The sequence below is a fragment of the Netta rufina genome (genome assembly GCF_964035555.1).
Source record: "Netta rufina genome assembly, chromosome: 3".
Lineage (NCBI taxonomy): Eukaryota > Metazoa > Chordata > Aves > Anseriformes > Anatidae > Netta > Netta rufina.
In genome coordinates, this window is record NC_140125.1 from 56,983,931 (window position 1) to 56,996,768 (window position 12,838).

The 12,838-nt window shown below is 35.6% G+C and overlaps 1 protein-coding gene across 4 annotated transcripts in view; it reads left to right on the top strand.

Annotated features, from left to right (window-relative positions):
* The window catches only part of ZDHHC14 (zDHHC palmitoyltransferase 14), a 114,843-nt gene extending 102,810 nt beyond the window's left edge, over positions 1 to 12,033 (top strand). For 2 of the 4 annotated variants that reach the window (XM_084284639.1, XM_084284640.1), the window contains exons 8-9: positions 1,582 to 1,684; positions 10,777 to 12,033. In XM_084284639.1, coding sequence (XP_084140765.1) covers positions 1,582 to 1,684; positions 10,777 to 11,178 — 505 coding nt within the window. In that variant the 3' untranslated portion in view covers positions 11,179 to 12,033. The remainder of the gene's footprint in view (positions 1 to 1,581; positions 1,685 to 10,776) is intronic. The other 2 variants (XM_084284641.1, XM_084284642.1) reach the window with 1 other exon arrangement.
* Positions 12,034 to 12,838: the final 805 nt, after the last annotated feature.

Here is a 12,838-nt window from a genome sequence, read left to right on the forward strand (position 1 = left end):
ATTAGAAACGCATGCTAGCAAATTCAGAGTGCGTTTTACAAGTTCTCAACAGTAACTTTGAAATCTTAATTTGATTCATAGCTGTCAACATAGGTCTAACTAGTGATCTAATATAATAACACACTTTTTTCAAGCATTTGATTTTGGAAGGAGTGCTTTCCACAAGACAGATTTTAATTTCAGATGGATTTCTAAGTGTTTTGAGTGTACATTAAAAACGTGTTCTGCAGAGCTTCATGACAAGAGCTTAAATTGTTTTTTGAGTGGTGGATACATCATTGGCTTTGGAGAGGAGAAACGCCTTAGATTTTTCTGTACGTCCTGTTCTTATCATTTAAAATTGAGGCTATCTTGACCTAGAGGGGATTTAGAGGTTCCATAAATCAGCAGATAAAACCAATTCTATGCTGACTTTAGCTCTTACAACAGGGATGTCTTAAAATACACCTTATGTTTTAGTAACAGGAAGGATTAAACCTCCAGTTAAAATTTGTTATCCTGGGTTAAAAAGGGATATTCCTTTTTTCTTTTTCTTGGTGTGTGTGTGTTAAAATTTTACAGCATTCTTGATTTCTGAAGCTTGCAGTTTTCCAGATGGAAAGCAACACTGTTCATGACACAGGAAAATAACATTGTCATTTATGAGTTAAAAATGTATGGAACTATAATTGAAATTATATTTAATTAAAACATCTTTGAATTGAAGCATAAACAAAAAAAAAGTTCTGAAAAGTTTTTGTTTTGAGTAGAAGTGATATGAGCTAATCCACACGTAGAACACAGTACTAGTGTCTGTACATTCAGCTTTTTATATAATTATTAAAAGTCAAAACCATAGTAACTCTTACATTTTTCAAACTGAGGGAAAAATTGTATGTGGAATTTTAGCTACATCAGGTCATTCCATTCATTGTTTTTTTTTATAATCTTATGTAGATTCTTACTTCTTTCTACTAATTTCTCCACAAACCCTCTTCTTTTTCTTCAAATTTCTTATGAGTACACCACTTTGATAAGAATAGTGGAGCACTATGAGCAGTGTTAGATAGCTGTCATGAAGCACCTGGCAAGTAAGTTGTCTGAACAAAAGTTCCTCTTTCTTTCTTTCTAAATGTTGTGGTTAATTAGCTGTTAAGAAATCAGTATTTTTGGACTTGAGCTTTGATTTTGAGGTTTAGGAACAGAATAATAATTAAAACAAAAACAAAAACTTTAGAATAGATTCTGAATCAAAATGCACTAATGAGATTTGTAATTTAAAATTTGTTTTCACACCTGTGGTTTAAAATGCATGTTTTCATAGTACCTGCTGGTCAGCTTTTAAATTTTTTGTCCCTGATAAACCTCCAGAGGAGTAGCAGCACATTATAACTATATGGAGAGTAATATTGCAGGGAAGTACTTACCTTGATGATGAGTAGAAATGAAGTCTTACACTTCTTCAGTTGATTAAAAGGGACATTGGAAGTTATTGGTAGTGCGTTAAGGTTTGTTGTGTGCTATTATTTTTTTCTTTAATAGCAGAGTTATTGATCTGAAATATTTCTAATTCTTTTTTTCTTTATTTTGATTATTCCATAGTTTAATTGACAGAAGAGGATTTATACAACCAGATACACCCCAATTAGCAGGACCATCAAATGGCATCACTATGTATGGGGCTACACAATCTCAGAGCAACATGGTAGGAATCATCCCATAGTGTTCGTCAAGATCCCTGTGAATGTTTTCCTTCTCCACTTTCATGTGAACTAATCAAGTAATAACTAACTGGATACAGCTGACACTGGGTAGAATGACTTATTTATTAACAGTAAAGAAAGAAAAACAAGGCTTTTTTAAATGTGTTTCACAAAGTGTAATAGTTAATGCTCATGGATTCTTAAAAAAAGTTTTTCTACACTGCTGATTTGTTGAATATACTGGCATTTTGACTTGTACTGTTGACATGTGCTATGTTTTGAACTGGAATATTCAAGTATTATGGACTTGCTCTGGTTCATCACTTTCCAACTGATTGTTATTTGATGCAGCACTTTTCTCGTACTGTGTTTCCTCCTTCGCTTGTACGCTGCAGGTGTGTGTAGACTAACGTGCTCTAAAAAGCAAAGATGAACAAAAAGGAAGAGAAGTGTATTGAATAAAGAGCAGGAGAACACTGAACTTCCAATGAACAAAACATGGCAACTGTGTTGTAACAACAAAACTTTTAAACATTTCTGAAACCGTGCCAATAGTTTTTACTGCTAGTTTTTGGATTTGTTTTGATGGTAGCAATGGCTATTATAATGGAGGCTAGGATTTCCAGTGCCAAGGAGAATAACTGAAAGAGATCTTTTTCCAAAGGCAAGAATCTTACGTATGTGCCTACTTCTGAATTGTTTTCCACATATCTTTACGTTATCATGGGTTCTAAGATTTTGTCCAAGAAGCCATGAGTTATGTACCCCCTTCCTCTGCCACAAGGAGGAGGCCACAAAGCCTTCTAACATCTTCCCAGACAGATAGTTTTAGTGTTGCTGATAAACTGGTATAAAAATTTTACTCTAGTTGCTAACCTGTTTCTGCTTATTATTTTGAGAATTAAATGGAAGATTAGTTAGTCTCCTTAATGAGAAAATGTATTAGGGACACATTAAGTCTGAATCTTCAGTGAGATGCATTTGTGTAGAACAAGGTAATGCTTTGTGCAAATTTTTCTCAAAAAAGTAACCCTGAAAAGAGAAGGGGAAGTTAAAAGAAGGAAAAGAAAGCAAAACTTAAAAATAGCCTGAGGTCTTCCAGGGTTTATCCAAACTTCCTGACTTTGTCAAGACTAATTATTTATGATCATAAGCCCTCAGTAAGTTCTTAGCATTAAATTATCTTAACATTATAGCAATTAAACTCACATTGTAAGAAGATACTATCATTATGAGATGTTAATGAGCAAATCTTTTTTTCAGTTAGATAGAAGATTGTCTAAATTTGTCTCTAGAAACTGAGAAATCTTTTATGGTATTACTTCGTCAAACAGGCAGCTGTTATGATTTTCGAGGGTAGTACCTGTAAATACGCAAATGCATTTCTTCAGGGATTTTAACTTCTTATATTCTTATATTGGTACTTACGCCAAGAAAGGTTTAGGTTCTTTAACAGTTATTAGAGATGCTTTGAAATGTGCGGCTTTCATTCCTGAAAATGATCTCACAAAAGAAGTTTTAGAAATGTAACAGGCCATGTCTTGTATGGAGGAACTCTTTGAGACAGTGATACCATTTCACCCCAGGGTGTTATTCCTGGTCTCTATGGAAGACCAGTCAGATTCTAGTAGCAGCTGCATATTAGTGTTAAAATTTCTCTTTTGTTGTGTTGCAAACTGTTAAAGACCTGCTTAATATCTCTAGCACTGTTTTCTCTTCCCTATTTAAAATCTTACATTCTTTCCTGAATTGTTTGAAGCATAAGAAATTATAAATGTGTTTCCTGCTGGCAGAAGTGCAGTGGAACATAACTTTGCCTTTTATTTGTTCTTGTTTCACATTTCCCTTTTTCTTTTTTTTCTAAGGTGGATGTTTTTGCTCTTCTCAGTGGACCTTGTACCTATCTTTGTTCTTCTCTTTCCTGTCTCATAAAGCAGCAAACAACAAAACTGATTTCCCTAATCCGCAGTTAAGATCTCGATCTCATCCACATAATGGGACTTTTTTTTGTGTGTAAACAAAATTAATTCACCTTACTGCTAGCTTAGCTTTCATCCATTCTGCTTGGTTACCAGATTTCCTGTTCCAATTTAAATTTAGACAGAATTAATCAAGTAAAACTTCGTCATTCTGTTTAAAACTTTTTCCTATAAAGTGACCTCTATTGCTTTTCCAAGCTTTATGTTACCAGTCTCTCTCATCTTTCTTCCCAGTACACCATCTTAGACTCTTCTTCAGGAGTTTGGGAGCAGTGGTACTAGGAACACCAGCCATTCACTTGCTCTCCTCTGAAAAAAAAAAAAAAAAAGTCTGCTGGAGTTTCTTGAATGAAAGACAGTGGAGTACACTTTAAGGCACAGGAAAAAAAAGGCACACAACATCCCATTTATTTTAGAGAAAGAACCTCTGCAAGCTTCTCTAGAATTCTTTTTGCTGGGAGTTCAGAAGTGAACATCAAAATTTCCTTTGGTGATTGAAAGTTTAAAGCATTGACTGGCTCAAGCCCAAGACTGTAGCGGATGGAGAATGGTAGAGGCAATGTCTTTGTGGAATAAGAGTTTTCCTTTTTACCAGCTGTCCTCGCTGACAAAGGTTATGCAATACACGGAATAAGATTCCATCTTCCCTTCTGGAAGGTTGCATACCTCTTGGAAATAAAGACAGAAGCCTAAACTGAAAAATGTGTTCTTGGAGCTGAGACAGGTAGGCCCCAAAGAACTGGCTGGTTGAAGGAGCTGAGTCTGAAAAAACTGCAGCTCATATTAGTGTGGGTTCAGAAAAGGACAAAGAAAGTTAAATTCCTTAAATTAAGATCATATGTAGGTCAGAGTCTTAGTCCATAAATACTGTTTAAATGGGCAGAGGTTTAGCCATTTATACATCACCAGAGATGATAATGTTATTTTAGCAATTTACTTCTGAGTCCAGGAAGTCATTTATCAGAAATCTGAAGTGTGTTCCAGTACACCTTTATGGCACGTCTCCTAGGATTTTATTCCAGAATGCATTACATCTTATGTCTATATTGACTCTTAATTTCTAGCCGTTATACTAAATCCATATAGTGCGCTAAAATGTCTCTTGCTCTTTGATATTAAAGGTTTTAATGAGCATTTGCTCTCTCACTTGTGTTCTGTTGTTCCTTTCCTTCCCTCTTTCCATCGCTTCCCTCATGTCTTTTACCCACTGAATGGTATCTTTCTAACTAGAATTGTTGTGCCTCATCCAACCAGCCTCTGGTCAATTCTTAAGTCTCTGGAGGTTACTTAGTATTATATTCTGTTCTCATTTATTTTAATATATCTCCTAGCAGATCATCATTTTTGCATTTAATTTCAAAACAAATATCAGTCTACGTTTAAAGTTGCCAGACACTTGTTTTCAGTGCAATAAATTCTCTTATTCAGCATACCATCTGTGAGGCATTATTATTATATTTAAAAGCTTTTATGATAATTTTGCCTTTAAAACTTCAAATATTTCATATAGACACTACTCTATTCTTGCTATTAACTCTGCCACAATCTCAAAAGTCAGGGATTTTCTTATCATCAGGACTTCACAGACCCATTTTGTAATTTTTTTTAGATCTCATTAAAAAAAAAAAAAAAAAAGAGCTTTTTCTCCTGGTATCTTCTTAGTATCTACCTTATTCTACTAAGAGATGAAGCTCTATTTACTTTTTTGAAGGCTGGTACAACATATAATTTTTTTTTCTTGGTATATTTCCAGTGTTTTTGATCTTTTTCCCAACATAATTTTAAATTAATCCAGTAAATTAATTAGCTACCTTCTTAATATCCTTATCCAAATGACAAGCATGGTCACTTAGAGCTAATAATCTGTAGATCTGATGTTTCCAAAGTATTTCCCTATAGCATTTTTATTGCAAGCTCTTCATTAGATTAATTGCCTGAGCATCTCTCCTCTTGTTCTAAAGAGTTGTTTGCTGGGTTTCTGTTTTGTTTTGTTTTGTTTTGTTTTGTTTTGTTTTTGCATGACAGGCAGTATCTCAACCATTATCATAGTTTTCTAATTATGTTGAATTCTTTCTTTCCTTTTTCATTTCAAGGTTTAATTTTCTTTGTATTATGGAAAGGTTCTTATTTCAGCATAAACTCATCAGCTACTGTTACCTGAATCTGACTTTTCTAGTACTTAGCTTTATCTTAAAAGCCTGAGTTGATTCTTGGGTTTTAATACACAGGGTCTTTTCTTTAGTAATGCTATGAAGAAACACAGAATCCATCTCATTCTGAGTAGTTTTTTGTTTGTTTGTTTGTTTGTTTTAAAGAGGAATTGGTTTGGTTTATTTTTACTATGATTTCTCTAGAAGTTCTCTAACGCCTTAAGTGCTAGATTTTACTTCCAACTGCCTTTATATCAGGACAGGTTAATTTCTTTGTTTCAAAGAAATTTACTTGTACTCCTGTGTTCTAGTTATCTTCTTAGTGTTTAGGTAGCTGCTTGTGTGCCAAATTCCCTTATATCCACTTCTCCCTTTCCCGTATGCAAGTTCTTTAGTTAGAGAGTTTGTTTTCTTTCTTACGCATACCACTGTGAATCATAGGAGCCATTATAGTACATGTGCAGCTGTTTCTTACCAGTAAGACATGCAGCAAGTCCTCTCCCAAATGTTCGTATCAGTATTTCTAGAAGTGATCTGGAAAAAAGAATCCAGCTGATGCAGGGAACATTAGCTGACAATCCCAGTGTGCTACTATGATAATACAGAGATCAGCAAGGATTGGAGCCCCACTTTGCTGAGAGTTTTACGGGTGTTTCCTTCAATATTTACTGTTGTACTTGACAAATATGCTTTTTCACTGCCCCAGACAGAATTTAGGGACTTTACCAAGTCAGCATTACTATAGCCAAGGTTGATAGAGGTTTTTCATTAAAGCATTTTATTTCATAGTTAAAACTGGCTAAAGGCACATGCAGTTAATTGTCTTCAATATTTTCCTTTGAATTGCGAAGAAGCAATTCTTTTGATCATGCATATTAGCTGCATTTTTGTTCCCAACACAGAGCAAGATCAGAGCACATGGACTAGGCTGCTTGCAGAAGATGTGCTACCTGGAATGCCCCCAGAGTGTTCTAACCACGCATGGGCTCTCAGTCCATAAAAGCAACCTGTAGCTAGTCTGAAGTAAAATCCCTGAAAGAGAAGTGATTTCATCTTTACATCAGAGCTGTTTCTCTTCATAGTTCCACTCTTATTGCACTGTACTTCTTGCTAGTGAAGCCACTGGCCTGCTGGGCTTGTGGCTTGTTTTTTGCACAGTACCTGATTCTGGGTGTGGAATCCTACAGCCCTTGTGAACAGTTATGCAGCTCCATTCCTCCACTCTTTACCCATCTATAGTATCCAACTAGTATGTTATTTCAGCATCCTTTCTGTTACTGCTCAGCACTGCCAGTCAGTGCTGTGAGATCTCCTCTGATCTTTTTGGTGTTTGTACTTTATTCAGAGATGCTGAGGTAATTCAACTTTTTCTTTTTTTTCTCTATCTTTGAGAACTGTGAAAATTCTTTCATGTTACCAGTGTTAGAAAAATTTTAACAAAGTTAATTTTAAATTCAAAGTAAACAACCTCTGGTTTAGCATTAGAAATGTGAAAAAAAAAATATTGCCATGTTCAAGAGCTTTGTTAATGTGTATGTTTTTTGTAGCTTAGGAAAAAAGCTGACTTGAGAAAAACAAAATTAAAAGTATTGTTTCAGGCAGAATCGTTTGTATTTATTTGTGAAATAAACTTAGAATTTTAGGCTCTGTCTAATTTGCTTTGGTTTGTGCCTTTTAATGCAAAATAGAGATGGCTGAAATTTTCTATGCGTATATATATAATTGAATTTCTGTACTTGTAGAATTTATTAAACTTGTCTTACCTTTGGAATCTGCTGTTCCTCTGAAACAGTGAAAATTGCAAGTGGAAAATAAAATCAGTAGATCTGAAATAAGAAGGTACTGGTGGAATAATTTTTACAGTAGATTTTTAACTATTTAGTTTTCAGAGCTTGGCTTCCTTTTTCTTGTTAACAAGATCGTCTTGTTGACAAATTTCTGCTCGTAGATTTCATTTAGTTCAAAACCAAATATGGAATCCAGGAAAAACCACCATGCCAGCCCTATAAACAAATCTGGTTTCTTTCTTTAGTTTTCTGTTAGCTGTTTAGGCTGCAGAATAGTCTGCTTGTAGCGTATGTGCTCTTTTTATTGTATGTTTTTGAGAGCTTCGTTTAACGCGTCTACCTTTTCTAGTATAAGCCCCAACTCTAATCACCTTTGAAAGCTGATTACAGCCTTTTCTGTTTATATAAGATATTTCATGATGATCACTGTTCATTAAATAAAAAATAGGAAGAAAAAAGAAAAATTGAAATTGTGTATCTGAATAAGAGCAGAGGCTTTAGGGAAGTCACAAAATGAAGAGAGATAGTACCTGAAAAAGTTTTGTAACATTCTGTTTAGTGGAGCTTTATAAGGCTGCTTTATCTTTTCGATGTTGATTCAGTTGAAATGCAGTAGAGTTCAGTAATAATAAAATTAATTCAGACTATACAAAGAATTCAAGTAAATTACCTCCAGCTATTTTAAAGTTATGTATTTGTATGCCTGAACACATTAAGTAATGATTTGCTTTTGAAGATCAGTGCCGAAGCTTCACTAAAGCACTAAGTCAGCTGCTAGAATTGGTGTGTTTTTTTTTCAAGGTACCCTAGTGGTTATGGGCAGTCCTTTGTTATTTAACATGCACTTTAGCTACTGCTTTTTAGAGCAGATGGATTTTGTCTTTTTGAAGTTTGAAAAGTCAGTTAACAGATTTTTAAAATCTGCACAGTAAGGTTAGTTCAAGTGGTATGGTTTAATTTAAATGAGCAGGGATGAATAACAGTATTATTAATCAAGAGTGAGTTATTCACGGTGAATTACTAATTGAAAGCATGACTTTAAAGACTCCTGAACATTTTTCTTCCTTAGGTGCTTATGCAAGGTTTTGGCTTTAAGCCTCTGAGTAATCCCTCTGAAATTTACCCCATCCCTGAAAGTGTTCAAGGCCAGGTTGGATGGAGCTCTGCACAAGCTGATCTAGTGGGTGGCATCTTTGCCCATGGCAGGGGGGTTGGATCTAGATGGTCTTTAAGGTCCCTTCCAACCCAAGCCATTCTGTGATTCTATGAAGTTATATGGACTACTTAAATTGTTTGGCTGAGGCTGTTCATAATTTTGTGGGGGCAAAAAATTCCCTGAAACTTGTATAAACTTAATATATGTAACAGAGTGCATTTGTCTTTCTGAAAGCATAAGTGTTGGAAAATACATAACTGAGTAAGGATCAGACTTCTACCTGTCAGAAAATAATTGGTCTCAGGGTCCTAAACCACTCAGATGTGTTTAAAATACTACCTGTCTACTGTAACCAAGCAGTCAGCTTGCACTCTGTCTGAATATATTGTGTGTGCATCCACCATTAACCTATGGAATTAACTTGTAGAATCAGAGGACCTGAAAATACCAGGGGAACCTTTCATAGTGATGGTTTTCATCATATACAAGAGAAAGCAGAAGTCTTCTATGAGTTTGCATAGTGTATATCACAGTGGCTTATTAAATAACGGGCACTATAGGGAATTGCTGCAGTGTCAGTAGCAGTGGTTACTGATGATTGGTAGTATCTCGAATAGATGTTGGATTTGTAAAGTCTTTTAGGAATACAATATAGATTGAAGAAATCAGTTGTAAAGTAGAGTATCTTTAATGGAATCTTTGAAATAATAGTAAATAGGCATGTCCTACCTCAGGGTATGCTTATTTTTACTGTTTGCTTCCAAATTTTCTTTGCTGCATTGGATTTATAGTTGTATTCAATCACTGTAGTGTTTCTCTTGCACAGCAGAACAGTAGTGTGGCAAATGAATCAAACAGCATTTTAAAAGTCTGCAGATGTTACAACTGATCAGGCTGTGAATTAAATATATATTAAATATAAATATATTAAATATATATTGTCTGGAAGCTCTCAAAAACCATGCCAGTTAGAAAGAAGAACTTAAACTGAATCAGGCAATAGTAAAACCTAATAGCCACCTAGCCAGCTGAAACACCCGCCTGTCTTGTCATCTCAAGGAATGAATGACAACTTTGTATAAACGGTGCTTAGGAATGATGCAGAGCCAAAAGCATTCCTGGTAGTACTCACTGAGCTTAATTGGATTTATATAATGCTGAATTTGGCTTGCTACTGTGAAAGCGCTTGCCAGAAAACTTTTGTTCAGTAGCTTGACTCTTTATATTGTCAAGATTAAATTAGTAAAGAAACAGCCTAAAAATTATGAAAGCTGTTTTCCTATCAAACTAATAAATATGCAGTACTGTCTTATTTCTACACGTCTTCCAGAATAAGAATATAATGTATTAGATTGGAAAATAAAAATTGTGATCACAGAGGCTGTGTTGACACTATATCTGTATAAAACCATCTGCATCAAAGGAATTCTTGTTCTGGAAAACATCTGTAGCACCTTAATTCCTGCATGTGAAAACCAGTAAAACAAGACACATGCCTCGTATTTTTGACCCTGGAGTGATGCTTGAATTTTGCCTTTGGGCCTCTTTGAACTGCCAGCTACTCGAGGATAAAAATGAGTAGAGCAGAAGTGATTCACCTGCCTGCTTCCCTCAGCTAGAGCCGGGGAGGTTTCGAGGTGCCCCACGCAGTGAGTTACATGCTGACTGTTCAGCTAGGCTTTCCAGATTGCTTTGAACAAGACTAAGCAAAATATTCGAATTACAGTACTTATAAAAGTAAGGATTTTGGAGGTAACCAAAATCTCTTATGTGAACACTGTAAACGTTTATTATAATTTATTTTTGATAACAATCCAAAGCACCAGCTTAGTTATGCATGGTTTTTTTTCCTGGGTAGCATGCAATGAGATTTTTGGGTGGCTAACCATGGAATGATACTAATGGCTCTCTCTTTTTCTCTTCACATCCCATTCTTTTCCATGTCTTTTATCCATTCTCCTACTTTTTTTTTTTTACCCTGTTTTCTTTGCCTTATAATTTTGACACCCTTCCATTCTACAGTGTGACCAAGACCAGTGCATTCAGAGCACTAAATTCGTTTTGCAGGCTGCTGCCACCCCTCTTCTACAGAGTGAGCCCAGCATAACTAGTGAAGAGCTACCTTTACCTGGAAAGACTTCTCTCAGTGGGCCTTGTGCAACTCTAACTCTAGGGCAACCAACACCACCATCTTCCATGCCAAATCTCACATCAGATACAGGTTTGACAGACATGATACCTTTAAAAGAGGAACACGAAGGCCATCAGTTTCTTACTCCTGAAGAAGCTCCGTCACCCCCTGGGATGCTGCCAAGTGGAAGTCCTATTACACACAGCCATACAATGCACGTCCTGAGTCTAGCCAGCCAGGATTCATTGCATGAAGACTCAGTACGTGGTCTCGTGAAGCTTAGCTCAGTTTGAACAGCTTTTATGAACATCGCACCACTTCTTGGTGTCTACACAAACCTTTAACAGGAATGACGCTGCAGTACCACTGTAAGACTTCATAACATGGCTATAGTGGAAACTTTATCACATAATGGAGCCTACTAAAAAGACAAGTTATTTTTTCCATTGGAGCTATGGCATTTTTTTGACCAGGTTGTTAATAGCTATGCTTTGATGGTGACTGTATCTTATTTTTAAGCAGAACCAGAAATGGTCAATTATCTTGTTTCCTGCAGTTTGGGTACAGCAAGTTGGAATTCAGCCTGTAGCAAAGACCATGTACAGTACAAAAGAGAGATTCTTGGGTGTAAGTGTCATGCTCTGTGTTCTATGCTCTTGTAATACACACTTGTTAAGGCTTACCACACTTGTGGCCAGAATGATCTGCACTTACATGTTATGCTACTAATATTTGAGGTAGAAAATTACCATTCCATTTGTTAATACAAAATTAAAAATAAAAAAAAAAAGACTGCAGATATGGATTTGCATGCCACGCTACAGTATGTGTTACGGTGGTGTTGGTATTAAGAGAAAGTGCTGCTTTTTTATTTGTGACTTTCAAAGTGCTGTTTCATTTAAAGACAGTGCAACAAACAAATTAATGGACTATATTATTTTTTCAATTTATTAAAGTTTATTTTAAATTTATCAGTGGTGCCTAGAAGATGGAGAGTTACTGATTTGATCATGTTGCATATCATTTAACCTTCTGTTTAAGTGTTTAGAGTGAGGTATTGTGTTGTGCCATACCATAAGATTCTTCCACTCCCTAATGTGATACAATTACCTGTGGACCTCCAATAAAATGACATCCTCTATTTCTTGGACATGTGTACAGTTATCCTTCCAGTTTTTCTGGGGAAAGAGGGGGAGATCATGATTATTGTTGACATAGCTTGTAAAGGGTTTTACTGGGATATGTTTACTTAATGAAACCAAACTTCGGAGGAAAAGCTGGTTATGATGAGTTTTGCTTCACAATCTCTTATATCTTTGTTTGAGATGTGTATTTGTACCCATGACAAGTCTGTATTGGGAAACAGTAGAGTAAGAATTAAAGTCCAAGCAGACACTATGTTCCTTATGTGGCTGAAGGTGAGGAGCTTGTGATTCAAGACAGAGGCAGTGTCATGAAGTACACTTAAATGGTTAACAATATGCCATAGCTGCCTTCTGGTCATCATGCTTCACTTGTATTTGTCCTCTTGTATTTCAAATGCAAATATTGATTTTAGATCATTCTCCTGTAGTTTGTTGTTGTTGTTTGTTTGTTTCTTTGTTTGTTTTAAGTAATGCACAATGAAAAGGTTGAGGAGATTATTTGTTTTGATGATAAACGAAGAGAAGCTTAGTTAAGCTGGGAGAGCTTAATAGCTTTAATGCTGTATTTGCTATGCTTTTCAGGATGTGGGACCTGCATTCTTCTTTCCTCAGGACAAGCCTATTGCAGAATGAACTTTATCTGATGCTTCTGTAGTGTAAAAGTGTTGTCCAGATCAGAAATGTGACAGTTCTTTATTGTTCAGTGATGGCCATTCACTGACACCAACCTAAATATCTGGTTTTATTTCCATTATTGACAATGAGGACAATCAGCCTACAGAGTCAGCCATGCATGCTATTGAAGTAT